General features: G+C 39.4%; 2 protein-coding genes across 3 annotated transcripts in view; one reads left to right on the plus strand and one right to left on the minus strand.

Annotated features, from left to right (window-relative positions):
* The first annotated feature begins 218 nt into the window (after positions 1-218).
* Positions 219-26,956, plus strand: part of EIF5B (eukaryotic translation initiation factor 5B) — a 37,718-nt gene continuing 10,980 nt past the window's right edge. The window contains exons 1-14 of one of the 2 annotated variants that reach the window (XM_064646298.1): positions 219-343; positions 13,920-14,045; positions 14,137-14,224; positions 14,622-15,273; positions 15,754-15,974; positions 16,270-16,420; positions 17,978-18,073; positions 19,113-19,199; positions 20,588-20,677; positions 22,879-23,174; positions 23,801-23,908; positions 24,052-24,162; positions 25,008-25,075; positions 26,227-26,368. In XM_064646298.1, the coding sequence (XP_064502368.1) occupies positions 14,772-15,273; positions 15,754-15,974; positions 16,270-16,420; positions 17,978-18,073; positions 19,113-19,199; positions 20,588-20,677; positions 22,879-23,174; positions 23,801-23,908; positions 24,052-24,162; positions 25,008-25,075; positions 26,227-26,368 (1,872 nt within the window). In that variant the 5' untranslated portion in view covers positions 219-343; positions 13,920-14,045; positions 14,137-14,224; positions 14,622-14,771. Of the gene's footprint in view, positions 344-1,101; positions 1,398-13,919; positions 14,046-14,136; positions 14,225-14,621; positions 15,274-15,753; positions 15,975-16,269; positions 16,421-17,977; positions 18,074-19,112; positions 19,200-20,587; positions 20,678-22,878; positions 23,175-23,800; positions 23,909-24,051; positions 24,163-25,007; positions 25,076-26,226; positions 26,369-26,956 lie in introns of those variants that run through there. The other variant, XM_064646297.1, reaches the window with a different exon arrangement.
* The window catches only part of REV1 (REV1 DNA directed polymerase), a 70,513-nt gene continuing 68,767 nt past the window's right edge, over positions 25,211-26,956 (minus strand). Inside the window, exon 24 of the mRNA XM_064646291.1 lies at positions 25,211-25,322. Within this exon, the coding sequence (XP_064502361.1) occupies positions 25,299-25,322 (24 nt within the window). The 3' untranslated portion in view covers positions 25,211-25,298. The remainder of the gene's footprint in view (positions 25,323-26,956) is intronic.

Consider the following 26,956-nt stretch of genomic DNA (forward strand, 5'->3'; position numbering starts at 1 on the left):
TTCAAAAAAAAACCAACTCAAGTGTTCTGCTGTCGTCTTTCTTTGAAATCTGACTCCCCAGTACCGAAGTGGGCTGACAGGCAAGGTGCGGCGGGAAGATAAACTCAGCCTTATCTGAAGTCTGCTGGGAGCCTGGGTGGGAGAGATTGATAGGGAGCTACAGCTGTTCAAAGGCAGAGAGAAATAAGAGAGTCAGGGTTTTAGGGAGTGAAGCAATCCTCGGGTTGCAAGGTGAAGAGGTCTGCTCCGTCCGTCAGAGGAATTACTGTGATGGGGTGATGACGACAGAACACGTGCAGCTCTCAAAGCCTATTAAATACATAGAGTGATGGCTGTGCTCCCTGTGAGTGTTATTCCTGCTCCACCTTGCTTTGCTCTTTTCAGGAGGAGGTGGGGTTGCAGCAGAGAGCCCCTCTGCCTCAATACACTGTTTGCTGCCTTGCTTCCATGCTGTGTGTCTGTGGATGTCAGCTGCCTCCTGCCCCACAGCAGCAGGACCTGGGCTCTCCTGTGAGACAGCCCAGCACCGTGTCTGCTCCCAAGGCTCCTTGGAGGGAAGTGGGAGGGAAAGTTTTGTACACTGAGAAAGTTTGGCAAAGGGGGGAATGAATTACCATCCTTTTAGTGCTGCCCGGCAGCCAATTTCCCTGCCATGGAACATCTTCCATCCCTGGAGCTGAGTTTGGTCACTGCCACAAACCCAGTGCTGCCTCCTTGGCACCCCCTGTAAGGGCCAGTCACCTCAGGGTCAGATGGTGGAGTTTTGGTTACACTTCACCTCCAAGGTGGGGGAGTGCTGGGGATGATGGACCAGCAGAGCCCACGAAGGGCTGGGGAAAAACTTGTGTGCCCAGAGGAGCAGTGAGGTGTCCTGGGCATGTCCCACACCTGAGCTACTGCCTGGTCACTGTCCTGCTACTCTGTTCCCTAAAAGCTTCCCCCTTAGCCTTTCCGTTCCCACATTTAGACCTAGCCATTCTATTTGCCTACCGGTAAAACCTTTCCAAACACGTTAAATTTGACTGTTCAGTCAGGTTTCGGGGCTAAATGGGCCACAATCCTGCCAGTAAGTCTTAGGCCCACTGGGGAGGCAGGAGGGAAACTACAAATTCGGGGCGTCACTTGGACGTTCTCCCGGGGGCTGCCCGAGGGCCAGACCGACGGGATCGGGGCCGGTTCCAGGAGCCTCTCGGTCGCCGCCCGTTCCCCCTCCGGCCGCCGGGAGGCGCCAGCGCCCGGAGGCCTCACGGCGTGGCGGGGCGGGGGCGGGGCGGGGCGAGCGCGTGCGCGGCGCGCGGCGGTGCCATATGCGCGGGGCGGTGCGCGGGCTGCGCTGAGGGGTCGCGCGCCGGTGTCGCCGCCATGGGCAAGAAGCAGAAGAACCGGAGCGAGGAGAGGTGAGGGGGACGGGGATTCCCCCCCGCTCGTCCCGCCCCCGGGACCCCTGCCCCGGGCCGCCCGCGGCGGCGTGACACGGCCCACACGGCGCTGAGTCAGGCGTCGGGCCCGGCCGGGGCTCGCGGCCTCGTCGCAGGCGGGGCGCGTCAGGCCTGGCTCGGCCCGGCCGTGCGTGTGTTTGTCCGTGAGGGGCAGGCGGCTCGATTGCCAGCCGAAAAATAGCCGCTTAGTGCAGTTGCAGTGCCTCAGGTGTGGGTTTATTAATTATTTTTTTTCTCTTATCGGGCGTTAGTGCAATAGATCGTGCTGAGACAGTGATATCTACGTGCTTCATGCTGTAACAGAGATATCTGCGTGTTTAATAAATGCAGATGTTGGATATTCTAGTGGTTGGATGGTAGGAGGATCGCCTCTGTGGTTATGTCCATATCGTCGTGGACACTGCCGCATCTGTGAACTTTTTTTGTGTGTGAGAGTTTCCTATAGAGGCAGCTGTATTAACCATATGGAATGCTGACCGAGTGGCCTTGTGTGTAAATACACAAGCAGGAGAGAACGTGTTTTTACTTGTCACTGTAAAGTAACTAATACAAAGATACAGTAAGTTTGAAGAGTGTTTTTAGCTTTTCATACTGACAAGTAGTTAAATAAAAACCGATGTCTTAAAATGTGTATAGGCTATAAACTACAACTTTTTTTCCTTAACTTTTTGAGCCATTAGGTGTTCTTAATTCGGATCTAAATGTTACAAAAAAGAAAGAGCAATAATGTAGTTGCAGTTCCCCTCACTGTTGCTGAGTCCTAAGGTCGGTGGTTTCATTCTGGTGGTGGAGAGGAGCTGTTATGGGGAGCTGTCACATCAGGTGTCCTTCACAAGGAGCATATGGTGGCTCGTGTTGGCTGTTTCATCTTGCTCGCTCAAGGATCCACTTGACATTATTTTTATATGCTTGCTAATGTGACTTTGCTCTTCACTGGTTACTCCATGAAGTTCCATGGTGAGCTAACTCCGTTGGTTAGCTCCACATTAAATCCAAATGTATGAGAGGCATTGAGTGTTAAATGCTGTTCCTTTCCTGTTTGCTACCCTTAAAACCAGTTTTGTCCAGCTCTGCATTTTCTTTAGCCAGCCTCTGTCAAGTTGTGGGGTGTCCTGTGCCGAGTCTATAGAAGACATCTCTGTTAATCCATGCCTGCGCTCCACTGCATCCTATCTCTTCGCTTTTCAAGGCCACTGCTCCCATACCAGGCCTGTATTTCTCTACACTACATCATTGTTGTAGAGTTGTGAATATCTCATTCTGTGCAGTGCCTGCTCGTCAGTGGTGTCTGTATGAAACTATGGCTGCAGCGTGCTTGGGTAAACAGAAGTGGAACAAATTAGACACAGGCACCTGGTCAAGTAGAGAAATTGCTGTCACAGCTAAATCAAGGAACACTTGCAGACAGGTCAAGAGACGTTCAGCCAAAGTAAGCCTTGGAAGTCTAGTGATGTTTTGGAATAGGTGTTACCTGCAGAGGTAACTTCTGTTGTCTGGTGGTGTTGGTTCTAGCTGACATCCCTGTGAATGTCAAGTTCCCTGAGGGAGAGACTGCATCACGTATTTGCATCTGTAGCTTCAGTTTGGACTTCCAGCATTCCTGATCAGTCTCCCTTCTGTTTCCAGTAGAGTGAGCGAGGAACAGCTTTGCATAATCAAAGGCTCCCAGTTGGATTTGCTTGCCACATCTTCAGTTCTGTGCTATGCAGTGTTATTTGTGTCCTCCTCCTTTTCCTCTCTCCTTCCCCAACAATTACATTACAGGTACAATCCCTTACATCCCTTTTGATTGCAGCTCCCAAAGCATGTGGCAGCTCACAGGCACAACTCGCAATGCAGAGGAAGCAGGAGGGAAGATGCAGGTGGTATGTTTGTGTTTTGTGAATACTGATTTGAGAATTGACGTGGTGACAGGAAGGTTTTCTGCTCATCTTCTGACACAGTGAGACAAGTTACGAAAGGTACAAGTCATGTTTACTTTGCTTTTCTCCCATCACTCCCATAGCTTTGACTTCTGTAGTGGAGTTTCCTCCTCACTTGTTTCTGCTGAGTACAGTGGAGGTCATACCAATGAGTATTGTTATATGTCTGGGAAGTGTGCTGGGAAATGAGGGTGCAGATGAATTTTGTCCCTGTGTACTTATACCCTGTTCCTATGACAAGACCCTGAGTGAGATGGTAGCTGTGGTGAGCAGGAACAGAATAGGAATGCAGGACTTGCCTGTTATGAATACAGATTGCTGCCCGAACACTACAGATTGGTTCCTACTGTATGAGCACCTCTGTTATGCTCTGCTGGAACTCTTTTGTTGACTGCTTGATTGCTGTGCATCTGCCAATAAAGAACATGTTTATCTAGAAGGGTCAGATACATGGTCACGGTGTGGTGTGTTAAGTGCTTCGTAAAGGTGGAGGGTGTTGGGTCAGAAATAGCTTGTAAGACATTGGGAAGTTGCTTTGATTGTATCCTCTTTGGCATTTTTGTGTTGATCAGTCATTTTCAAATGAAACTCCTTAGCAAATATTTCAATGAAAACATGAGGTATCTGAGTTTTCAGGCTTTCCTAATTGAAGAGCAGGTGTTCTGATGTGTAGTCTAGCTCGTTCTGGAAGTGGTGTTGTGCTTTGGCTCTTTGATAGAGTTGTAGTGGCAGAAGGTATGTCAAGGTTCTATTCTGCTGGCTTTGGAATTTAGTTAGGATTTTTTTTTTTAAATGTGTGGGAAGAAAGGCTGTTGTAAACTACAGAACTGTACTTTCAATTCAAGCCTCAAACTGCTGTTGTAGATTTCCTAGTAAGTGTGCTATGTGCTCTATGTTACAGATTATTGCCAGCCTAGAATATGGATCTTTCCCCTTGATGGTGTTAGATTTTGATGTGTTTTTCCTCTTCTCCCAGCTTTAAGTCATATTCCTCTTCTCTTAGTGGTTTTCCTTAGGTTCCAGTAGGTAGTATTTAGGTGTGTTTATTCTGTGCTTTAATAAAGTGACCTGTTGCCTTGGCATACCAGTCTGATCATTCATGCTTATTGCTTTAGAAGTTCCAGGTGCCAGCTGTGATTCTGCAGCCAAGAGTGAACACTGCTGCTGAAATAAGACTTACAGTGCTCTTGCTGATGTATTGCTTTCTGTTCTACAAATTAAATTGCTGGTATTGTCTACTAGTCGTTCTCTTTGGCTCCTTTTTTTATTAGTGTGTTAAGTAAAATCTTCTTAATGTCCTGTAGGAAAGCTCTCTGAAGGCTTGAAAGTGTACAAACACCTGTAGTTTGGAAACATTCTGTACACCAGAAAATTTACAATAAGTGTCTCTATCTGCTTCTCAAAAGTATTTCCTCATGCAAAGCTTTCTGTAGCTCTGGCAAGAACAGCTGATAAACCCTTGAGATTCCTGTTTTGCCAATCTCATCTGGAAGATGTAGTAAAATAATGCAAAATAAATCCTCCATTGCAGAAATTTATTGGCCCGTTCTATGCAAATGTATATTTGTTCCTCCCAAATTTAGTTTTTAACACTGGAATTTCATATATATATATATATATATGAAAACTATCTTTATATCAGTTGGATTTTTTTTAAAGCAAAACGTCATTGTAAAAAGACTATAAGGATCTTTAAATATTTGTGATAAAGGCAAGATAAACCAAAAAGCACTACACTAAGGAGATTGTAAGAAGCAGCTTTTCTTGTCAAAATATTGATACTCTTTATCTATTACCTTCATGAAGGCATCTAAATCTTATGTATAACTATGTTTCTGAAAAGTGTGAAAATAGTACATCACAAGCCAGCAGGAATTGCAGAATCTGTTCTTTCATTTCTCTGAAGACCTCTGGAAAGCCTTGCTTATAGTAGAGGTTTATGGTAAGTTAAGCTTTTGCTGTTCTTGTTGGCACTCATAACATCAAGCCAGACAAGCTCTGCATACCTTTCCTGGTTTTAATTGGATTAGTGCTGCCATATTTTCCTGACTCTGGGCTCATGTGCATTGCTCTACATTTGTTTTGTGCTGTTCATCCCTTAGAAGCTGCATAGGAGTGAAGGTTACAGTTCTGGACAAAGTCTCCAATTTAGTAACTTGTAGTGCTTGCATAATACTCGTTTTCCTCCTCCTTCTGACTCGTCCACAAAAATAGTCTCTTAAGACTGGTAGAGGAGATAATTTTTCTGCACACAAATTATGTATGCACATAATTCAGTCATTAAGCTTGGCAGAAAAAGTGCAGCACAAACTGGTGGATGTTGTGGCCTGAAAGCAGTTAGTACCTTACAGAAGTGTTTTGATGATCCTGGTGTTTGCAGCATGGATGACTTATTCTTTCTGTATGTCAGTTTGGTGGTTTTTTTTTTTTTTTTTTTTTTTACAATAGTTCTGAAATTTTAAGTCTTAAGACTGAAATATGTTTCTTTAAATACACACTGCAAGATGAAGTGTTGGTTTTAATTATAGTTAATGTAGATGGGCATCCTTTGCTCTTCAGAATTATAGACAATCTAAAGTGTATTTTGTGAAGTTGTTTTAAATGGTATTTTTGTGATGTATTTTGATTTTTATACAATGACATGTGTAGGATATGGAAGCTAGGAAACTCTGAACTTGGAGATAGTTTCTGTCATCTCTGCACTTTTCCTAAACAGACAAAACCCAAAAGAACTAGGCCAAGGAAGACCCAATGCTAGTTTACTTAGTGTTTCATATTCCACGCTTTTAGGCATCTTATTCTCTTGAGATGTAAACACATAAACTGAACCTTGAAGAGCCGCTTTCTTCCAGAGATCCGTGTTGCCAGCTACTAGCCACAGCAAAAGCTTTTTATCTTGAAGTTTTGTTATATCTTTGTTTAAATGGGAATTTTAGGCTGTGGTGTGGTTTTGTTGTTTTTTTTTTTTTTAATCTGAGTTGAATAAAGGAAACGTTCTGTTTTTCTAGAACCTGTTTGGGTTGAAGGTTAGGTTTTCTGTCTTTTTTCAGAAGGTTTTGATTAGCTGATAGTTATGCCACTCTTTTTCCCCAGCCAAACTTGAAAGAGAAGGCATGGCTCTTTAATATTAAAAATTGAATCATTGCCTTGGGAGCCTGAATGAAAAGCAATTACCCTTTTAGTCAGATTTTACTTATTTGCTGTCTCATGTAATTAGGTAGCTTCACCAGCTTCCTTCGTCTTTGAAAAATCACAAAGGTGTAGTTTCATGTAAAACTCAATTGAGTTGAGCTGTCAGACCTTTCAAGCCTTTTGGTGCTACTCTCATTGTCCCCACCTACCAGCTGTAACTGCTTCCAGTGCAGTGGATTCAGTGCTTCTGTGCCCACAGTACAACTCAGGTGTGTGATTTGATCTGCCACCAAAAAAGTGTTTTCTGTAAGGATTTGTGGCCACAGGATTGCCCGCCTGAGCTGATGAGAGGGACAAGTGTGGCTGGGAATGGGGAATGAAGTCACTTCTCCCCTTCCCTGCCCCATAGCTCAAGAAAAATGCCAGAGGAGGGTGCCCTATTTGTGGGGCTGTGATTTTTATTTTTATTCTTTAGGTACCAACAACAGCAGTGGTGGGTTCTATAGCTAATGCTCGCATGGACATTGCTTCACTTTTTGGGCTGAGGAAGGAGTGCAGCTCATTCTTTCCTGAATTTCAGACTGTCTCAGCATATGTAATTTAAATGTTTTCAGTGGGGGGGAAAAACCATGTGGCTGCTTCTACTCTAAAAGGACAAGTTTGTGGTGTTCACGTACTTTGATAGGTCAAACTAGAAGGCGGACAGGGCTTTGTTTTCATGTTTTGAATAGCCCTGCTGAGCCAGCAGATGCTTGCATTTTTAATGTCATAATGTCACCACTTAAAGGTTGTGCGGGGTTTTGAACAATTAAATGATAACTTCCAAAGTGGAACCAGCTTCTCTAGAGAAACTTATATTGGCATTCTGTCTTTCAAACAGTCTTAATGCCTACAGGTAAAAACACCTACAAATAAGCCATTCAGCACTGGTAACTTGCTGGCTTTGGATAACCTTGTATTTAGAAATGAATCCTTGTTACTTGGCCTATTACCCACATATATGGAGGATGGGCAAGGTGCTCTAGGGAAGTAATGGTAAAGATCTCTCTAAAAATATTAGTTTTAATTGATCTAAAACTACTACAAAACTAAACACATGGAAACAGATGATTCAGCTTCTTTTCAGTCTTTTTAAAGGTCAAGGGCTTTTTTTTTTTTTTTTTGTTTAAGCAAAAGAAAATGACCTAATGACAATGGTGTTCCTTAGAAGGTGGTTAGAAGAGCTGGTGTCATGTAAATGATGAAATATCTCCAAAGTTGCCTCAGCAAAAATGAGTCTTCTGATTATGCAGGAATGTGGGCAGGGAGCTCACAGCAGTGATGCAACTTTCTTGCTGTATTGACTTACTGACTCTTCTGCCCCGTGGTCATTAATGTTTGAGTGGGGTTTTTTAGGTCAGTTTTTTATCATATGGTGCTTTCTTACCTTTCAGCTTCACCTTTACAGAGACAGCCTAAAACAGATCTTATGTAAAAGACTTTTAGCATAATTTGTCTTAGCATGTTAGCTTTAAGATGAAGGCAAGCGTTAGTAATCATGTTTGTCTTGGTCAGTGCAATGGATCAAAAAGTGCTTGTAATCTTTGAGTCCGTGAGTACTCTTTAATTTTAGTTTCAGCAGGACAGTGTTATCCTGTTGACTTTCTTTTTAAAGCTGGAAGTTGGATTTCCAGTAGTTAAGGGTTTGTCTCGTTTTAAGCTGAATTCTTCCACTTAATTTCTGCAGTTTCATTTACCTAATTTCAGTCAAATTGCTATGAATGAGGGCAACTCAGCTCCTTTGTATAATCCTGTTGTTCCACTCTTTCAGCTCATGAATGGATTAGTAGTTTCCTTTGCTCTTTATCTCACTGCTGCCTAGTCAGGATACCATCTCTGTCATGTGTAGCTGTTTATAATGAAGTTTTTCCCTGTAATTTTGGGATATATAATGTAGGTATGGTCATAAGTGTACTGAAAGTCCTAATTGTGTGTGTTCTTAGGAAAGCACTTGAGGAAAGCGTGCACATTTGCTGGTGGTCTTGCTAATGTAATGAGCTTGTCTGTTATTAAAGAATATCTGTGAAATGCTGTTGGTGTCAGTTGGCTTTCCTTCACTAGAACTGGCATGGAAAGCTGGAGGAGCTTATTTGTTCAGGAAGAGCAGTAACACATTTTAGCTGCAGAAGTTCACTCAGCAAAAAAAAATTATAAAAGCCTATTAGCTCTTATTTCAATAGCTGTAGTCCTGTCTTCCTGCATTTGGCTTTGTTTGCCTTGGCAATGCCCAGGAAGTCTTTCAGATTTCCATGCCTAGATTTTTCTGTTACAGAGACTATATTGCATGCAGTATCTGTCCTTTGTATGGAAGCTTCACACTCTGGAAATCCCTTAATAATGAGTATATAAACTATACCAGTACTTGGAGTAATTTTTTTAACCTTCCATGAAAAAGTGAAGTGATAGTTATAGTTTACTTGTAACTGTTCTGACATACCTTAGGAGGAAGCGTTGATAGTTTTTATCTTATTTTGGAATTGTGAGTTTAAGTCTTGACTTGAAGCATGGCAGCTTCTGCTCTGGTGAGCAGTGCACTGATGAGCACCTGTAATATTGTAGACTGGGAAAGAAAAGGTGAAACTTCAGACTTTAAAAATACATCTTGCTAATTGTGAACAAGTGTTAAAAACTGAACTTCACTAAGTAAGTTTGTTTTTAAACAAAATGGTAAATATGCCTGTAAAAGACTAAAGCAAACCCTAGAATATGGAAATTAGGATTAATGTAAGTTTGAGCATCTGTAAATTAAAGCTTGTGTTAGGGTCAACTCTGGCCTCCAGATGGCTTCCACAGGGATTTTCTAGGTTCTGGCTGTTGCAGGCCATTGCATCAGAAAAATAAACTTCATCCAAAACTGTGCTTGTTTCTCATGTTTTAAAAACGTGATTTAATAGCTGAGGGGTTTGTTTGTTGTTTTTGTTATTGTTTCTAGTCTTAAATGTTGTTTCCTTGGTGTACTAGCAAGAGAAACACAGCAGCGTTGTTTTTTTCCTACAGAATGTGCATCTATCAGTCATGAGATTTTTTCCCACTTTTCTGAGTCAATAGCTTGCAGCTGTGTGGGATCTTGTAAGTAGGAGAGCTACTGGCTGTCTTTGTACATCTGACTGAGCAGCGGTAGGTGACAGCTCTGTTTTTCCTGTTTTCATCTTCCCACTGAAAAAAAAAAATCATACTTTGTCTTATAGGCAGGATTTGGGATTGTAGCTTTATTTGTTGCTCATTTTGTTTAACATGTAATGTGAGCAGCTTAGATTGTGTTTTGGGTATCACTTTGTTACTGGCCTGATTTGATGGTTTGTTTGCATGAGAGATGTTACTGAATTTCCTCTGTTGGTCATACCTGTCTTAAAAATCTCCAAAACTTATCTGGGATGGTCTGGATGATCCTGGTTAGGTACAGAATGGTGTGTTAGCACAGCATTTAATTAGTAACCGAGTTAATATTCAGGATTCTATCCTTTCCTCATGTAATGAGGTTTTCCTCATGTAATATCAGTTTCCATTAGTTTATGCAGACAACTTATACTGGAACCCTTCTGGGCAACAGTTGATTTCTTAATGTCATTTCTAGGGCATTAAGGTAAGTATTTTTTCAGTATAAAGTATGTAAATGTGCTGTTTTAAAAATGCTTTGGAATACTGTTAAGTCCTATATTGCTGTAATCCTGCTTAAATGGCAAAAGGCAGTGAAATTGTGTAGGGGAAATGTAAAGCACTTTTTCTTTTTGATTAGTAATGTAATTCCAAAGAAAAATGGTTTTGTTTGGTATCTGAAATGTAGTGATCTCTGTGTACTTGTTATTGATTACTACCCTCTCCTTTAATTAATCTGACTGCTGTGTCTTTTTCCACTGCAGAGTTTTGCCTTATATTAGGCACAAACCTCCATGGAGTAATGTCTGCAGCCATTTGTTTTGAAAATTGCTTGTTTTGGATTGAGTGAAGTACACACACCTTACTCCTAGTGTAATTTAATGTATTGAAGTGCTGTATTAGCAGTATCAGAGCTCTTTTTATATCTGGCAGCAAAAACAGAGGCTGGAATCAAAAGATATGAATAAGAGAGGTAGCTTAGGCTTCACTTGTGAAACAAAGACAAAGGAAAATCAGGGAAGTAACCCCTTCTCAGCAGTGAAGTAGCACTGTTTTCAGTTTTTCACTTTCTAGACCCCCTTGAGCCTCTTATGTCGGGGAAACACGGGGTTATTTTTTTGGTGTAAAGCATTATGAGCTTGATGGTCTAAGGTAGTGAGGCTGTGAAATCTGTTTACAAAGTCTTCGTGCAAAAGCATTTTGAGGTCAAAATTGAAAACCATTTGAGCATATTCTGGTCCTTTCAGGTTCCTGTGTCAGGCCCTCTTAGGGCTGAACCCTTGTAAAGGCTGAGTGGAGACCTTTTGGAGATCTCAAGGAAGAGGTTCTTGAAAGAGCGTTTGCGTTTTTGAAACGTGTTCAGGGACTGCTTAAAAAAAGTTTACTGGTAGAAGTTCCTGGGTGTATCTAACAATGCCAATGGGAAAGAAGCTTTCCTGGTGTGGATCTAAGTGTAGTGGTTTCCTTATAAGAATCTCCCAGGATGAGGGAGAGCACCTTCTCAATCTTCTATTCGACTTTCTTTTATTATGAAATCCTAGTGGACTATTATTAGAGTTTTAAAAGGTAAGGAAATTCAAGGTCAATATGGGAATAAACTTGTGGTAATGGAAGCCAGTGTTTGAATTCCTTTAGCTTTCCAGTGATATTCTTGCTTGTCAATTCTTAAGAATTATAGCTGTATATATTGCTGTATATATAAGTGCATGCAGCCTTAATTTTACTTCATTGAGGAAGCTTGCTGTGTCACTTCTTAGTAAATGGAAGTGTAGTGGAAAGTATAGGTTATTTTTCAGAAACTAAGCAGTAGAAGCCAAGTTTGGAAAGGCTTATACTATATTGATGCCACTATTGTGACAGCTGGACAGTCTTTATTATTATTCCTAAAGTGTTCTTGCTGGTGGGTGTTAGAGCTTAATGTCTGTGAATTAGTTTCTTCAGTGTTTGATTTGAGACTTTTTTTCCCCCAGAGAAGTCTTCTTCCTCAAGGTTCAGTTGAAGTGAGTTGATTTAACAGCAAATAAACCCTCACCCCCTTAAAGCCTGTATGCTGGAAAGCATAATGGAACATAGGCATCTTCTTTGCTTGTAGCAAAAAACCCTTGTATTTTATGTTTGGACGTAACTTTCTGCTAAGCTGTAATGTGAAAAGTCAGCCTTGAGAATATCTGTGTGAAATATAAGCTGTTAAAGGACTGATGCTTTGGTATCTGTACAACCACATGGTTAAGATCCTGTAGTAATGGGAGCAGTATGGCCTTGGAATTGTAGTAGAGCATGTATTTTGGTCTCTTTAAACTGTTTCAGGCTTGGATTTGACTCAGTCTCCTCCATTAACTCCTAGAGCAGAAGGAGGTGAGCAAATGTGCTTAATTAACTTGATATTCTGCAATTAATGCAAAAACAAGTGTGAGGGCCCTTGTGTAGGCCTAGGTGTAGTGTAGTTAGCCTGAGATTAGGGCTTTAATTCTAGGTGTAGAGATGAATGGCATTTTTATTTCAGCTGTTACCCCTAGTGTACAGCCAGTTAAACTGCTTAAAAAACCAGCTCCTCAATTGCTGAAACATCAAGTGAACTTAAGGGGGAAATGGCCAGAAAGTTTATTTTCTCTTGAGGAGGTGAGGATTGCTTTAGAAATCTTTCATTAACTATTTGAGAGAACAGTTTCTTTTGACGAATGTACTACTAATCATGTCAGCACGTAGGAAGTGTTTCTAGGTATATTTAAGGTTTATATTTTCCTCTCTTGACTAAAAGTAAGTATCTCTGGTGATGCAGGTGCTGTACAACGAGGTGCTTTGTTGTACTGCTTTTTATTTGTTCAATCTACATAGAAGAAAATTTAAGATCTTAAAAAATACAAGTAATCAATCTTGGCCTTTAAAAAATGAAGTGCATTGTTGCTTAGTTGTGCTATTGTCTCATATAAATAGTGTTTGGTGACTTGCATATTCCCAATACTTGGCGTAAGTTGGGTTTGTGAATGTCAGCATTCACTTGTAAATGTGAATTTAAGGTTGTAAATTGTAAAATTTTACAACTGTTAAATGATTCAGCCCTTTCCTTTTGTGAAGAGAAATATAACTTAGACTTACTGAATTTCAGGATCTGTAAATGAATAATTAAATACTTGATTTTCTTTATTAAGATTCAACTCCTGGGTTTATAAATTGGTGAGACCGAAGCGCTCTAGTAGTTTAGAATTTGCTGATATCTTGAGAGCCCTGAATTTGGAATAAATTAATTTCCCTTATTTTCTGGTTATAGTTTCTGGTACTTGGTGGGTCAGCCCTTGGCTGATTTGTCCTAAGTGGGTGGTAGTGATTAAGTGAAATTGTGTTTTCTGCCCACGTGTCTAAGAAAGAGTTAAATGAGATATTAACAGCTTATTGATTAAATGGTTCTTGAAACTGCAAGTTGTGATAAAAGTAGTGTCCTAATATTTGCTACTTTATAGACCAGTTTCAGTCTGAGAACTGAACTTCTAAGTGTGAAGCAGGGAATAAGTAAGTCTCCTTTCTTACAATTGTATTTTGAGCATGTTTAGGTGGTAAAACATCTGGACAAAAACTTTCAGCTTTCTTTAGGCTTGAGAGAGGTAATACTAAGGCAAGTGGTGAAAATTAACCGCATTGGTATTTTTTATGGGCTGCTTTAGAGGCTTGGGCCTGAACTCTGTTCCTCTGTGTGGCTTATTTTCTTAAAAGATAAAAATAAAATTTTCAGTCTGATGGCAAAGCACAGGCAACTTATTGTAAGGTGGAAGCTGTAAAGAACTTCCACTTGTTTGCTAAAGGGTGTTTAAAGGAGCAGATAAGTACCTCTTAGTAGATTTTCCTGGTTATAAATTGCAAAATTTCTTCTATTTACGCTTCATTTTTACACTTTCACTGTGGTGGCTGCTTTTCTGTCAGTGACACAGACTGTGATTTGAAGGGCTAAAAAACTTATCTTTTGAAGGAACTAAGTCAAATAGTCTAGTCACATTCTTTCAGGAAGTTATATCAAATCTCACAGCTAAACTTTTAAAGTCAGTGTTGCAAGAACTGAATGTGTTTTGCTGTTCCACCTTCATGGGGAGGACATGAATGAAGGTTTTTTCCTTTCCGTTGTACTGAGTGAAATAAGGTAACAGTGCATAATAGTTAAATATGGGGGGGTTTCCCTTGCATTGCTTATGTTTTGTGATTGATTTTGCATTTTGAAGCTTTTGTTTTATGCAGATGGCTTCTACTTATGTAAACTTAACGTTTGAAGTCTTGAAAATGCTGCTTTCCTTCTCCATTTTAGTGCAAAAGATGATATTGATATCGATGCCCTTGCTGCCGAGATAGAAGGTGCAGGAGCTGCAAAGGATCAAGAGCCTCAGAAATCCAAAGGCAAAAAGAAAAAAGAGAAGAAGAAACAGGATTTTGAGTAAGTTTGGGTTTTTTTCCTATCTGTCTGATTTTATTCCATTATCCAAAACCTCAGTTACTTAAGTACCCTAACTTCTTTCTTATTTTAGTGAAGATGATATCCTGAAGGAGCTGGAGGAACTGTCAATAGAGGCGCAAGGAGGGAAAGTTGACAGGGAACAGCCTTCTACAGGAAAGGTGAACACTGAGAGGGAGGTGGGCTTTTTAACAGAAAATTATTAAAATATGAGACACCTCTGTCCCAGAGAAGTTGTAGTGATACAGTGTAGTTGGAGATCCTATGTGAAACATGCAGCTAACATGTTTTTTTAATTATACTTGATCATATTTTCATAGTAAAGTCAATTGTGGAAGATTTTACCAGAAGCCATGTCTTCATGCTAATAATTATTCAAAGCCAATCAGAAGAAATTTTAATTGGGGCTGAGGTATGGTACACTCAGAAGGAATAGTTATTGCTTTCAAACTTTGTCTTCAGTATTAGAGGCTTTTCTTCTTATATCTCAATGCTACTTCTTAGCTCATGATGGCAAGTAATTTTTCATGGCTGATTATTGAATTGTTTAATTACCAGGTTGAAAATGACAATGAAGAAAGCTTATCAAAACAAGATAAAAAAAGGAAAGGAAAGAGTAAAAAAGCCAATCTGGAAAATGACTATGACAGTGAGGAAGTGGAAGATAAAGATAAAAAATCTAAGAAAACTCAGAAAGCAAAACAAGACATGCTTTCTGGCAGTGATGATGATGATCATGAGACACGGCTTAAGAAGAGCAAAGGGAAAACTCAGAAGTCAAATAAAAAACAAGATTTGTCAGAAGAAGATGAATCTAATACTAAGAAAAGCAAAGAGCGTGGGGGTGGAGTGTCTACAGGTGAGAGTGGTGATGAATCGGATGATGTCTCCCAATCTAGAAAAGGACAAAAGAAAAACCAAAAGCAAAAGTCTGCTCCTGCTGCTGAAAGTGGGGATGATGAAGAAGAACCTTCGTTCAAAGTAAAAACGGTGGCCCAGAAAAAGGCAGAAAAAAAAGAACGTGAAAGGAAAAAACGTGAAGAAGAAAAAGCCAAACTCAGGAAGCAGAAAGAGAAGGAAGAATTAGAAGGTGGTAAAGAACCAGCAAAGCCAAAAGAATCTCTAAAAAAATCTGAAGAGAAGGCCTCTCCTGAAATCACAGCAGTCTCTGGCCCTGGGGAAAAAGGAGAGACTCCTGCAGGAACAGAGGGTTTGTAACATGGTTCCTAAAACTGTAATGTGTAAACACTATGGCTTTTATAAGGCCAAAGAGGTGGCAGGCAGTGAGGAGAGTTTGTTGGTTTATTTTGAATTGTGCATACTAGACATTTGGTAGCCTTGTCTGCCTCTCTGTGTTGGCTCATATGTGGCTGTGTTTTCTGGCCTGTAGTTTGTTCAGATACATGAGAAAATAAAAGCCAGATAGTGAATTCTTATTACAATATATGATTATGGCTCTGTATTGCAAGAGTACTTTTTCACTTCCCAGTTATTCTGTTACTTTAAAGCTTCAGGCCCTGACTTTGGAACTTAAGAGACAGTTTTGTTGTTTGTGTTATGAAGTGTTTATGTAGAAGCCAGTGAAAATGTTCCTCATTTGGTGTTATTTATCATATTTCAAACATTAATTGTATTTAGAGTATCTTTGAAATTTCTGGGGTTTTTGAATGTATGCCTCTTCTTTCTGTAGCTGATGACAATGAGGGGGACAAAAAGAAAAAAGACAAGAAAAAAAAGAAAGGTGAGAAAGAAGAAAAAGAGAAAGAGAAGAAAAAGGGTCCCAGTAAAGCCACTGTTAAAGCTATGCAAGAGGCCCTGGCTAAAATGAAAGAGGAAGAGGAAAGGGCAAAACGAGAGGAGGAAGAACGCATAAGACGACTGGAGGAACTAGAAGCAAAGCGGAAAGAGGAGGTACCGTATATGTCACTCCAAGGATAAAATAAGGGAGAATGTAATCTTAATTTGTATGCTTGCTGGTGCAGTTGGTGAATGATAATCTCAAGTATGTGGTGTGACTGTTGGGGATGGCCCTGTGCAGGGCTAAGGGTTGGACTTGATGATCCTTGTGGATCCCTTCCAACTCAGCATATTCTGCAATTCTGTGAATTGGTCCTTAATATGTTTGTCATGAACAGAATATACTGTTGGCCAGCTTTTGTGCAAAGCATGCTCTAAAATTGCTGCATGTTTCTTTATCTTTTTCTAGGAACGATTAGAGCAAGAGAGGAAAGAAAGAAAGAAACAGAAGGAAAAAGAGAGGAAGGAGCGTTTGAAGAAGGAGGGAAAGCTTTTAACAAAAGCTCAACGAGAAGCCAGAGCCAGAGCAGAGGCTACTCTTAAACTACTCCAAGCTCAGGGTAAGCAGTAAAGTTTAAAATAATAATAATTAAAAGAACCCCGAAAAACCCACTGAACCTTCATACCTGTTACTGCTCTCCATTTGTGTTTTTCTCTTTGAAGTTAGGAGGGCAAGTACTTAGTGATTCCATGTAAAGCTACTCTGTTGTCAAGGAATGCAGTGTCTGTCTTCCTTCCCCGTCCCCCCCCTTTTTTTAAAGTAGGTTTAAATGTCTGTATTTTCATCTTACACTTTAAATATCCAACTTTTTAATGCATTCTACTTGCAGATTAAAGATGTTAGTTGTGAAACTTAGGAAAAAGCACTTAAAGAAGAGGCTTAGTCCAAAGGCCAGGAAAAGCAGATGGGCTATGCTGCAGATCTTGTAAGACCGGTGATCTGGATCTTGTTGAATTAATTCACAGGCTTAATTAGGCAAGGGCATTGTTTTGCCTCAAGTTAGCTAGTCCATGGGGATGATATGTTATCCTCTTGGCTTTGCAGGGGTATGTAGGAGCTTTCCTGTTTTTATGTGAAATATAATCTGTTTCCATTGCAATGAACTGAATTGTACCCAATATATTGTAAGTAAAATGTTCTGATTTGTTCTTGGTAACTGGTTTGTGACTGAAAAAGGAAACTCATTCATGAGTGCTGTGTATCTTTGTAGAGAATGCTATCTGACAGTTTACTGGTAGGTGGATGTATAAATGTAGGAGTCTCTGTAGCTAGTAAAGTATTTGGGGCTCTTAAATATACACAAAGGCCATTTTCCCTTGGTCGTTGCTGTAGTTTATTAGAATATTTCTGTTTATATGCCCCTACAATTGGATTTTTGTCAAATTTACAATGTAAATCACACAATATCTGAAGGAATTTTGAGTGTTTCAGAAGGCGCAGCAGTAATTAAATTATTAATTTGTCTTTGCAGCAAACTTCTGTTTTTGATTTAACCCCTTCATACATTACAGCGCTTGCTTTCTGCTGAGGCAAAGATGAAGCTGGTGAATTGATCCTGGTGTTATTTTAATGCCTGAAACAATCAATGTTAAATAAAAAAAAATCCCAAACAAAGACCCCCCCCAACGTGGAACAAAAGGGAAAATACTGTCTGGTGAACAACCTTAAGCATTTAAGAAGAGTTGTGCCTCTGAACTACTCCAAATTGTCTGAAAGTAGGACCATTGGCAAATAAGTTTTAAATGAGTTTTCACATAGAATGGTGTAAATTGTTAGACTGAGATAGGTGTTCATGAAATCCTGTGCAGGTCTGTGATAACTTCAATCCTGCAATCTTAAAATGCGATTGGATTTATTGCTTATTTTTTGTTCGTCATCCCCTTCCCCCAGTTATCCACCTTCTTTTTGAGAGCATTCAGTAGTATCTGATGAATGATACTTCGATTGAGTTTTGCAGCTTTTGAATCCAGACTTTTAAAAAAGATAAAATATGCATTGAACCTACTTTCCACTCTTCCTTCCTCCATCTTCCAATTTTGGAAGACATGTTCTTATTTAAACCAAAGTTTGTTTATTAGTTACCTGGATTTTCTTTCTAACGATTTTTTTTTTGCAGGTGTTGAAGTGCCATCCAAAGACTCTGTGCCAAAGAAGAGGCCAATATATGAAGACAAAAAGAGAAAGAAGCAGCAGCAGCCAGAAAATAAAGAAGGTGTGGTTTGCATGGATTCTTAATAGATTAATCATATTTCTGGAAGCTTTTATGAAAGGAATCAGTTAATGCTAAACTAATTGCACCTCAGGGTGCCTCTGAGGTTCTTTTGACACCTCTACCCTCACATCCAAGTGCTGATGCCTTAGGATCCTAAAGTTACTTTGAAGGCTGCTCACTTAATCCTTTGTTTTACAATCTACTTGACTGTTATTTTTTTCCTAACCTGGGTATTGTCTTAAGATTTTCTAAATGTTGGAGATGTACAGGATGTAAAGGCCTTGTACAAATGTGACATTGTACATATGCACACAAATGCTTTGTGTGCATATGTAGGTCAAATACAAAGTAGTGTAAGTAATAATGACTTAGAATTAAGTCTAAGTTGATGTCCCAGGATGAAAGGGGATTGATCCTCATTTTAGTTCTGTTCTTTGTGGTGGAGACAGTTTGTTCACTTGTTTTCTTGTATATAAAAACAGATTTTGGTTCCTGGGTGCAAGTCATTCAGAGTAGTTCAAAGAGCTTGCATTTTTGAAACCTTACGATTTATTGCACTAGTTAGAGTAGGTTGAATGTGTCAGTTTTTTACTTTTGTGGTTCATGGCTTTCCTCTGGGGGTATTACTGTGGCTCTTTTCAAGACTAATCCTTAATTTAAAGAATTCAGATTTACTTCTTTAGCTTTTTTTTTTTTAATTTGACATGAGTTAGTGACTACTTAGCAATTAAGCAGTATGTGTAAAGAGTTGAAATGGTGCTTACCTGAATTGTGTCGGTGACTTTTTATTTTTAATGAAACAGAAGAGAAAGTATGGCTAGTTCATTAGTATTACTTTGTTTTCTCTTGCCTTTTAAAGAAAATGAGGAGGCTTTTAAGGTCAAAAGCAATAGTAATCCTCTTAGCCAATAACTGATAAATCTGTTCAACTGCTTAGAAAGCCAAATGTTTTCCAAATAAGCTGGCGTGGAGCTGTATGTCTCAGTTGGTTTGCACTTTGGAAGAATGTAGCAACCAATTTCCTGTCTTGCAATTTCAGAAAGTGTGGAGGTAACTTGCCCAGCTGAAGATGCTGTAGAACTGGAAACACTAGTGAAAGAAGACACTCCTCTTCCAGTAGAGCCAGGTTGGTAGTACATGCTAATAAGCTTCAAACACTTCAGCCTGTGTGTCAGTGCTGCATGAAAGTTATCATACCTCATTGGATGGGGCTGAGGGGCCATTCTTTCTTGAGGTGGTTGCCTTTTTTTTTTTTCTCAAGGGAGGAACTGATGGAATTTTATGGAACAAAGAGGTGTGAAGCTTCAAAATAAAAGTGTAAAGGTCCCTTACTTATTCTGGGTGAACTCCAGTGTTAAATTTGCTTAGGCAAGTAGCTCAAATAAGCACATTCAGTGCCTTATGATTCACTCCCCTGACTATTCATTTGCTTTTTACAAGGCCATTTGTCAGCAGTTAGGTGAAGATAGGGAGGAAATATGCTGCTTCTGGTGTTGATAGTGCAATATTCACAGTGATTGTATTCTTTATGCCAGATGTTTTGCTTTCACGAGTGCTGAATACGTGGATATGGGTGAGCTTGTGGAAATGAGTTACCAGCCTAGCAAGTGATTGTTACCTTCATTTCTGCCTATGCACAGTACTTGTTTTGTACTAGACTTCTTCCTCAGCAAGGAGACTGTTTCAATTTTTACCCTTATTCTTAAGTTAGACAAATACTGACAAAATGCAGGTTTTGAAAACAAAGCTGAATGTGTGCTCTAATTCTGGCTTATCTCATGACTGCCATTCCGTTGCCATAAGAAAAGGTCTCACTGGCAGAATGTTAGTTCCTAGTTAATATTCTAGCAGTGTGGAACCTACTCTTCATTTCATAGAGCTTAAATTTCATAACTCAACATGTGCTGCAACAAATATATATTGTATAATGCCTCTTTTGGAGAGGGTTGCAAGTTTGCATTTTTCCACTTGTCTTTTATTAAGAGCTGCAGTCTCTTCATATATTTGACTGCATTCCTGTTGAATTAATAAATTAAGTGCTTCTGAAATTCATGGTATAATTATATTGAGGCACCTGGAGTCCTTTTTATAGACAATTCGTATTTTCCCACTAGTTAAAATTATACTGCAACCCAACTTGTATTTGTGTTTCTCTTTCACTTTCTTACACATGGCTGACTGTTAATTGGGCAGCTCCTTTCAGGGACCGTGGTTGTGGTAGAGGTTTTTGTGGCAGGCACTGGCACAATATGCAGACAGGAACTAGATGAGTAGATTTGCTGTGTCTTCCACAAATATGTTTTGCGAGGCAAAGCTGCTAGGACTATAAAATATTTGTGGAGAGAATTGGAGATTATTTCTTAAGTCCTTATGGAATGTGGAGATATTTGATAGAATTATGATAACAAGTAACTTGGAAGTTGCATGTGTCAGTATGTCAGAAGAAGGGGCATCTAAAAACGTTGTATGTTGCTGGACTGACTGTTTCTTTTCCTTCAACGTTGGATTTCTTAGTTTCAGAAGAAAAGGAGGAAGAGGATGAAGCTGAAGATGCGGGCTTGGATGACTGGGAAGCTATGGTTAGTGATGAAGATGGAGAGAAAGGTGGGCATGTAAATACCAAATGTATGCTTTTTCTGGCTAAGAGGTTTCTTTGGGCTGAGTTTCCTGTTTCTGTACAAAACTATTTTATTTAGATTTTTCCTCTGCTTCAGTGGATAAACTGTGAGGTAAGTGATTATAAATAGATATAAGACCCTCTTCTCAAAGGCAGAGCTTTCAGAAGCTGCACAAATACTGCTTGAGACGACCCTTTGGAAATATTCATGGGTGTAGAGTTACCACCTGAAATAAATCAGTTGGAATTTTTTGTTCTTTTTTTATGGGACTGAAAATCCTCTTCTCTTAATATGTGCTTAAAACACATCTGGGAAGTTCAGGGAAACTTTTACCTGGTGTTGTACTTCTCTAGTAATTGTTCCAAAGCCATAGGAGTTTCACTACACAAATCTAGCAACATCTAGGAGATGTACCTTTGAGACAAGTTCTGAAGGAAGTGAGGGACAAAACGGTGTGAAGGTTAGTGGGCATGCATTATAGTATGTTCTCTCCTACAAGGAAAGACTGAGAGAATTGGGATTGTTCAGCCTGGAAAAGAGAAGGCTTTGGGGTGACCTAATTGTGGCCTTTAGTACCTGAAGGGAACCTACAAGAAAGATGGAGAGAGACTATTTACAAGAGTATGTAGTGACAGGACAAGGGGGAATGGATTCAAACTGAGAACAGGTTTAGTTTACATATTAGGAATAAATTCTTTACTGTGAGAGTGGTGAGACACTGGAACAGGTTGCCCAGAAAAGCTGTGGGTGCTCCATCTGTAGAAGTGCTCAAGGCTGGGCTGGACGGAACTCTGAGCAACCTGGTCTAGTGTCCCTGCCCATGGAATTGGGGTTGGAAGAAGATGGTCTTTAAGATCCTTTCCAACCCAAAGTGTTCTGTGATTCTCTGATATGCTTCTTTCAGAGGCAGATGAGGGGGAAAAAAGGAAAGAATTACCAGAACATCCATATTCCTGTGTATATATGCCAAAAGCCATATTCTGTCTGCACTCAACAGCAATTTTTATGGAGAACTTAGAGCTGCACAAGAGTCAGGAATAACTTCTCAGATATTTTCTTCCGGTTGGAGAAATGTGTATTGCTGTGAGCCATCCTGAGCTGGAGTCAGTTGCTGGTCCTAGTGCTTCCATAATGTGTCTTCATTGGTTCCTATGCTCAAAGACTATTCATCAAGTACTTTTATTTGCTCAGGCTTGTACTTCTGACACCTGTGCTTTCAAGTGTGATACTTTATATACAGATATGTACAGCAGTATGGATTTCATTCCAACACAGGTGTGTTCCTGTGGTGCTGGACTGTTCTGCTTTCAGTTCTAAGGGCTGCTCAGACTGTTTTAGTCTGGCACCACTGTCCTGGGGAGGACATAGCACTTCTTGCTGCTTGGATTTGAAGGCTCTGCCAATGGGATCCAGAAGAAGAGCTTTCCTGGGAATTAGATTTAGTGTATTACTAAGCTGATGGACTTTTAGCATAGTAAGGAAACATAATCTCTAAGAGCAGTGAGCCTCCTAACAGCACTGTAAGGAGGAGAATGCATGGCTTTAAAGTGTTCCTTGTGTGTTCCAAGTGTTAGCTTGCCTCTTAGGGTTTCTGAACTAATTGTAGATGGGACGCTTTCAAAAAAAGAAAATTACTTTTTGATAGTTCTTTTTCTTTGTTTACTGAAGAATTCCCCTGCAAAAATATTAATCTTTTCTGAACAGTCTAAGAAAATGTTGAGATTCTTTTATAGGTGTAGGAGAGATCATTTGTTCTAATTGTTATGTCTGCTTAAATGTGTGTTCCTGATCAGTAGTATGCAGAACCCATATAGGAATGAATTTGGAGTATTTTGGCTTTCTTTTTAAAGGTGTTGGTGCATTCATTCCTTTATGAAGTGCATACAGCTTTAAAGGATGTCATTTTGTCTGAGTATCTGCAAGTAAAGTCAAGCATAAATGTGCTGATATCATTCTTTCCCCCAGCCCAAACTCGCTCTGTTTGCCTGGATTCTAAACACAAGTCAGCAGCTCTAAACATGAAACACTTTTACACTGCAAGTTGAAAAATTATCTTGACAAGCACTTATTGTAGTACCTACTCTGTCCTCACTCTTCTGGAGTAGTCTCTCTTTTTACTTCTTGTTGCCATCTCCCCCACAGCTATGAATTTAATAGAGAATTTTTACTTCAATTTTTTTTTGACAGAGAGCAAACCTGTTCACATTGAAGTCAAAGAACAAAATGAAGTGGATGAGGAAGAGGAGGAAGAAGATGAGGAGGAGGAAGAGGAAGAAGAGAGTGAAGAATCTGAAGACAGTGAAGGCAGTGAAGATGAGGATGAAAAGACTTCAGATGAGAGAGAGGCAGACTCCCAAGCTATTGGAAAACAATCTATGGAAAAAAAGACCAGCAAGGAAATCAGCTCTGATTCTGAATACGACTCTGACGATGACCGCACTAAGGAAGAGCGAGCTTATGACAAAGCTAAACGGAGAATTGAGGTATTAAGATACAGTCGGACTCTTGTGTTGTATAAGAAACAACTTAATTTTCAGTTAATTGAAAAGCCTTTTTGTCAAATTTGTCAAAATGATGGCCATGTCAGGACTAATGTTTAGGCAGGTTCAGAAATTGTGTTAATTAAGAAAAAAACACCTGGTTTCGTCTGAAGATGAAGTATTTGCTTTTAGGCAACTTGACCACAAAGATGACAACTTCAGTGTTGTTCCTCTCCACCTCTCTCCCTCCTGGAGAAAGAGGCTTCTATCATTACAAGTAGATATTTCCAAGTTTTAAAAGGTGTGTTTAAACTGTTCCCAACACTTTTGTGGCTGCTGCTGTTCTTGGTTTCTTCACCCAAGATACTTCTTCAGAATGCACCATCAACAAAGCTACATGTTAGTGGATATAATAACTTAGGCTGCTAGACTGTAACCAAAACCAACCAAACAAGAACTTATCTGTTAGTTGAAAATTTTTGATTTGCCAAAAGAGGGATGACAGACCTTGAATTGCCTTGAAAATGTAAGTCCTGCAGTTAGCAACGTGTTTGTATGTATGTAATCAAGTCAAGAGGTGAGGTGTGGTTTCTGGTTTATTCTTACCAATTCTCATGTCTTTTATATAGAAGCGACGAGCTGAAAACAGCAAAAATATGAACACTGAAAAGCTCAGAGCGCCAGTTATCTGTGTCCTGGGGCACGTAGACACGGGCAAGACCAAAATTTTAGATAAGGTAAGGTGTGGAGTGTTAAGGCACTGCTGTGTGTCGTGTTTATGCATGTGTTTTTTTTGGTTGAAGACAGAAATAATTAAAATGTGCTCAGAGAACTTCAGTCTCTTACATGTAAGTATTTCTGGTCTGTTTTTTGTCTTTAGCTTCGCCACACTCACGTGCAGGACAGTGAGGCTGGTGGTATCACTCAGCAGATTGGTGCAACTAATGTTCCCCTTGAAGCTATTAATGAGCAAACCAAGATGGTCAAAAATGTAAGTTGCAGCACTTCAATAACTGTTTCTTAAATATGAAATGTAAACTAATTAAGGCTGTGTGAGATTTCCTGACATGGACAGATGTACTTATCCCCCATCTCTAATTTTTTTTTTTTTTTTTTTAAATTTTTTTAAATTCTTATCCTTCCCCCACCAAAGGGGAGGCTGTCTCATTTTTCATTTTAGTTGATACATTTGGTTTCAATTAATGCATTGTCCTTTCTGCAGAAAAATATGCAAATACTGGTTATTTTGTTCTGGACAATGCATATATGTCCATAAGCATAAGACTGCTTATTTGTCATTATTTTGATTGTAAATTGAGACGTTTTGAAATCTACTGAGTATATTTTCTGTTAAACTTACCATTTGCTGTATGTGCTGGAATTGGGCCAGTACCTGGGTGATTCATTTTTGTGTTACAGAAATAGCAACTGTTCTGTATTGCTTGTTTTGGACACTATATCCTATTTTGCTTGCGGCAGCAGCTGACTGAAAAGCCTTAGTAGTCATGGCTTTTTCCAAGATTTTTTCAGTGTATTAAATATGTAAAGTGAGGGGAGAGGAGAAAATAATCAAGACAAGGATGATAAATCTCACTACCCTGTAGGCTGCCTTGTCTTACAGGTTTTAGCTTATGGCCACTTGATACCTAGGGGAATGTGCTACTTTAATATTGAAATGAGCTTTGGCTGATTTGTTTTATGAAGAGTGCTGGCCTTTCTTAATATATGTGTCTGGATTTTTGAAGTGCAGGCTATCAGTAATGTTGCCAGCTCTTATTTTGTTTGTTTTAATTCTTGTGCAATCTCTATAAGAGGACTAATATTTTGAAATGTTAGTTTGACAGAGAGAACATAAAAATTCCAGGCATGCTGATAATTGACACTCCAGGACATGAGTCTTTCAGGTAATGTTTTCTCACAATGTTGTACTTATCAGAAGTGACAACTAAAACATATTTTTAACAAAGTGCGAGGTTTTTGCCTAATTCATTGTGTTAGTCCTCACTTGAAAAAAAGCCGAACAAAACCAAACTATAAAGTAGAGGAATAAGTGGATTTGCTTCATTTGCAGGTGCTTTTTATATCTGGTTAATTGCTGGCCTTTTATAGCTGATTAATTTTCTGTCTTCATGCCAGTTGAGCCATGAATATCTGAAAAAGCATGTAAATAAATAATTAGTGTACTAAGAGGAAAGACAGAAGCAGGAAGCTAGCTGGAGAAGGAAAGGTGAGGATTTCAGGTGACCTAAGTACTCTGCTATGAAAAATTAAAACTTCTGTCCTAATCTCCGGTTCATAGTGTCAATGTTAAGGTAACTGAGTTGGTAAGACCGGGAGTTACTAATTGCACAAATCATCTGAGTCTTAGCAGACATCAGATACTGTCTGGGAACACCAGTGGCATGCAGGCAAGCCACTGAATCAGCTTTAAGGTTAAAACGTGGCATGCATAACTGAACTCACTGGGACGAAATCTCCAAACAGAAGGATTAAGAGTTAAGTATAAACTTCTGCAGGCACTGAAATGCCATGTTGTGGGACACTTGTTAATGTCCAGATCAGTACCTTGGCATCTTACCACTTACAGTTCTTCCATCTTCTAGCCAGGTTTTGTTTGGCACCAAAGATGTGATACTCTGTTTATATTGTTTAAAAAATATAACATTGTATACATAGTGCTTATGTAGCATTGTAAAAAAAAAAAAGGTCTTGTTCAGATTTTGCACTCCTGTATTTCACTTTAACTGTCCTAATTGTTGCTCAGAAAATGATCAGAACATGTCTTACATGATAAAAATATATAATAATATGAGAACTATTGGGAGAATAATAGTTTCTTATTTTTGCTTACACATACTTTAATAAATTCTATTAAATTTGCAAAGTGTCATTTGAACACTTTTTTTATATAGTTTCCATTTTTGAGGGGAAATAACTACTTGATCAGCTTTAGCTTTTTGTTTGTCAGTGCAAGTTTGACATTGTACTTGGTGTTTTTATTAAAAGTCTGTTGCTACATTACTGATTTTTTTTTTCCTGTCTTTTAATGCCACAGCAATCTAAGAAATAGAGGAAGCTCACTTTGTGATATTGCTATACTTGTAGTTGACATCATGCATGGTTTGGAGCCACAGACAATTGAATCACTAAATCTGTTGAAATCAAAGAAATGCCCCTTTATAGTAGCTCTCAACAAGGTAGGATAGCTTTTTATTCTAATAGTGTATATACACTTTCTCTATGCTAAAGGTGTATTTGGCATTTGACAATTGTCTGTTTTCTTCCTTGAACTGGAATTTTTTGTGTAAAGTCTGAAGTGGTGGTTCTAGGATCCTGTGTTTGTAATTTTTGTGTCCTTGATACCACAATGGCTTTACAGGAGCTTTGCAGAACAGTCAGTTCTTCTTGGAATCCTTACTGATGAATTTTGTTTACCTTATGTAACTTCTGTATATGATTCACACTTCTGGAAGTTGTACTTCAGTTGTGGGGGGTTTTTTCCCTTATATGGATTTTTGTACATTTTCTGATAAAATTCACACACAAGCTTCAAGTTGAAAAGTCACACTTCATTTTAGCCACTGATACTTGTTAGTTTGACTTGAAGACAAGCTGACTTTAAGCCCTTGGAGCAGTAATATTGATCACTGGTGCAAAGTGTTTTGGGCTTTACAATATTAAATGGTAAAGTAGCTAGTTACTTTCAGCCCTGTTTTTAGAAATCCTGTGCATGAGAAGTTATGCTGCCTGTTTGTGATGACTTGATGAATTACATATAATTCATA

Source organism: Pseudopipra pipra, chromosome 2 (genome assembly GCF_036250125.1).
Source record: "Pseudopipra pipra isolate bDixPip1 chromosome 2, bDixPip1.hap1, whole genome shotgun sequence".
Taxonomy (NCBI): Eukaryota; Metazoa; Chordata; class Aves; order Passeriformes; family Pipridae; genus Pseudopipra; species Pseudopipra pipra.